Raw genomic sequence first — 906 nt, forward strand, 5'->3', positions numbered from 1 at the left:
TTTTTTTTTTTTTTTTTTTTTTTTTTCTCCCCCCCCCTCCCAGGTTAACCCAGGTGTATGTGATGATCTTCATCCCAGCTCTTCCTGTAAGTCGCCACTAAGGTTATTCTGCCTTTGTCTCGGGGTAACGTGAGGGTGCCATTGCTCTATATACAACGACATTTAATTTCGGTGCAGCCTGCCAGAAACTATAGGGCCCAACATGCAGCTGCCCTTCTAGCCCCTCTAATTTTCACTGCGTGCTGGTATCTGGACAATGTTCAGCGGTTTGTTTTTCATTCCTAATGTTACGGGCTCAGCCAGCGGTCACTAGTGAACAAAACAAGCCTCAGAGTAGCAAGCTCCTGTTGCTAATTTGTCCAGTGCAGGCAGGAAGCCTGAGGGCTGGAGGCAACTGGCTTTCTCTGACAGTAAAACTAACTGGCTGCTGCACCTGGTCGCCAGTGGTTTCCCCAGGACTTTGCCTGGTTACAGCAAGAAGCACGCTTATGGGGAGACCGGCGCATGGTTAAGGCAGCTCTAACGAGATGTTATCCGACTGTTTTTCAGGCAGTGTTTATGTACCAGCTGCAGACAAGATACCTGCAAAGCCAGGTATTGTGGGATTATTTGGGCTGTGGATTTGAATTTCCGTGTTAAAGCAGGAGACCTCAGTTCATCCCCTCCCTGTGGAGGCTGGGGGGAGAAGCACTGCACAGCAAACACACCTTGCATCAGCTCCTGGGAGTATGGGGAGCACATTACCTTTCAGCCCACCCCCTCCCCTTCCAAGATGGGAACAGCTCTGGGTGCTCCAGGGGAGCTGGTCAGATCTCTCCGGCTGCCAAAATGAGGCGGCCCAGGGCACGGCCTGGGGAGGGTGATGGGGAAACCCAGACACCCCTACCCCTGCCTACAGACACTGCA

General features: G+C 52.1%; 1 protein-coding gene across 1 annotated transcript in view; it reads left to right on the forward strand.

Moving 5' to 3' along the window:
• The window catches only part of SLC47A1 (solute carrier family 47 member 1), a 13,704-nt gene that overhangs the window by 2,037 nt on the left and 10,761 nt on the right, over window positions 1-906 (forward strand). Inside the window, exons 4-5 of the mRNA XM_019510957.1 lie at window positions 44-86; window positions 550-594. Of these exons, the coding sequence (XP_019366502.1) occupies window positions 44-86; window positions 550-594 (88 nt within the window). The remainder of the gene's footprint in view (window positions 1-43; window positions 87-549; window positions 595-906) is intronic.

Source organism: Gavialis gangeticus, unplaced genomic scaffold, assembly GCF_001723915.1.
Source record: "Gavialis gangeticus isolate Ggan-Ray unplaced genomic scaffold, GavGan_comp1, whole genome shotgun sequence".
In the NCBI taxonomy this organism is placed as follows: domain Eukaryota; kingdom Metazoa; phylum Chordata; order Crocodylia; family Gavialidae; genus Gavialis; species Gavialis gangeticus.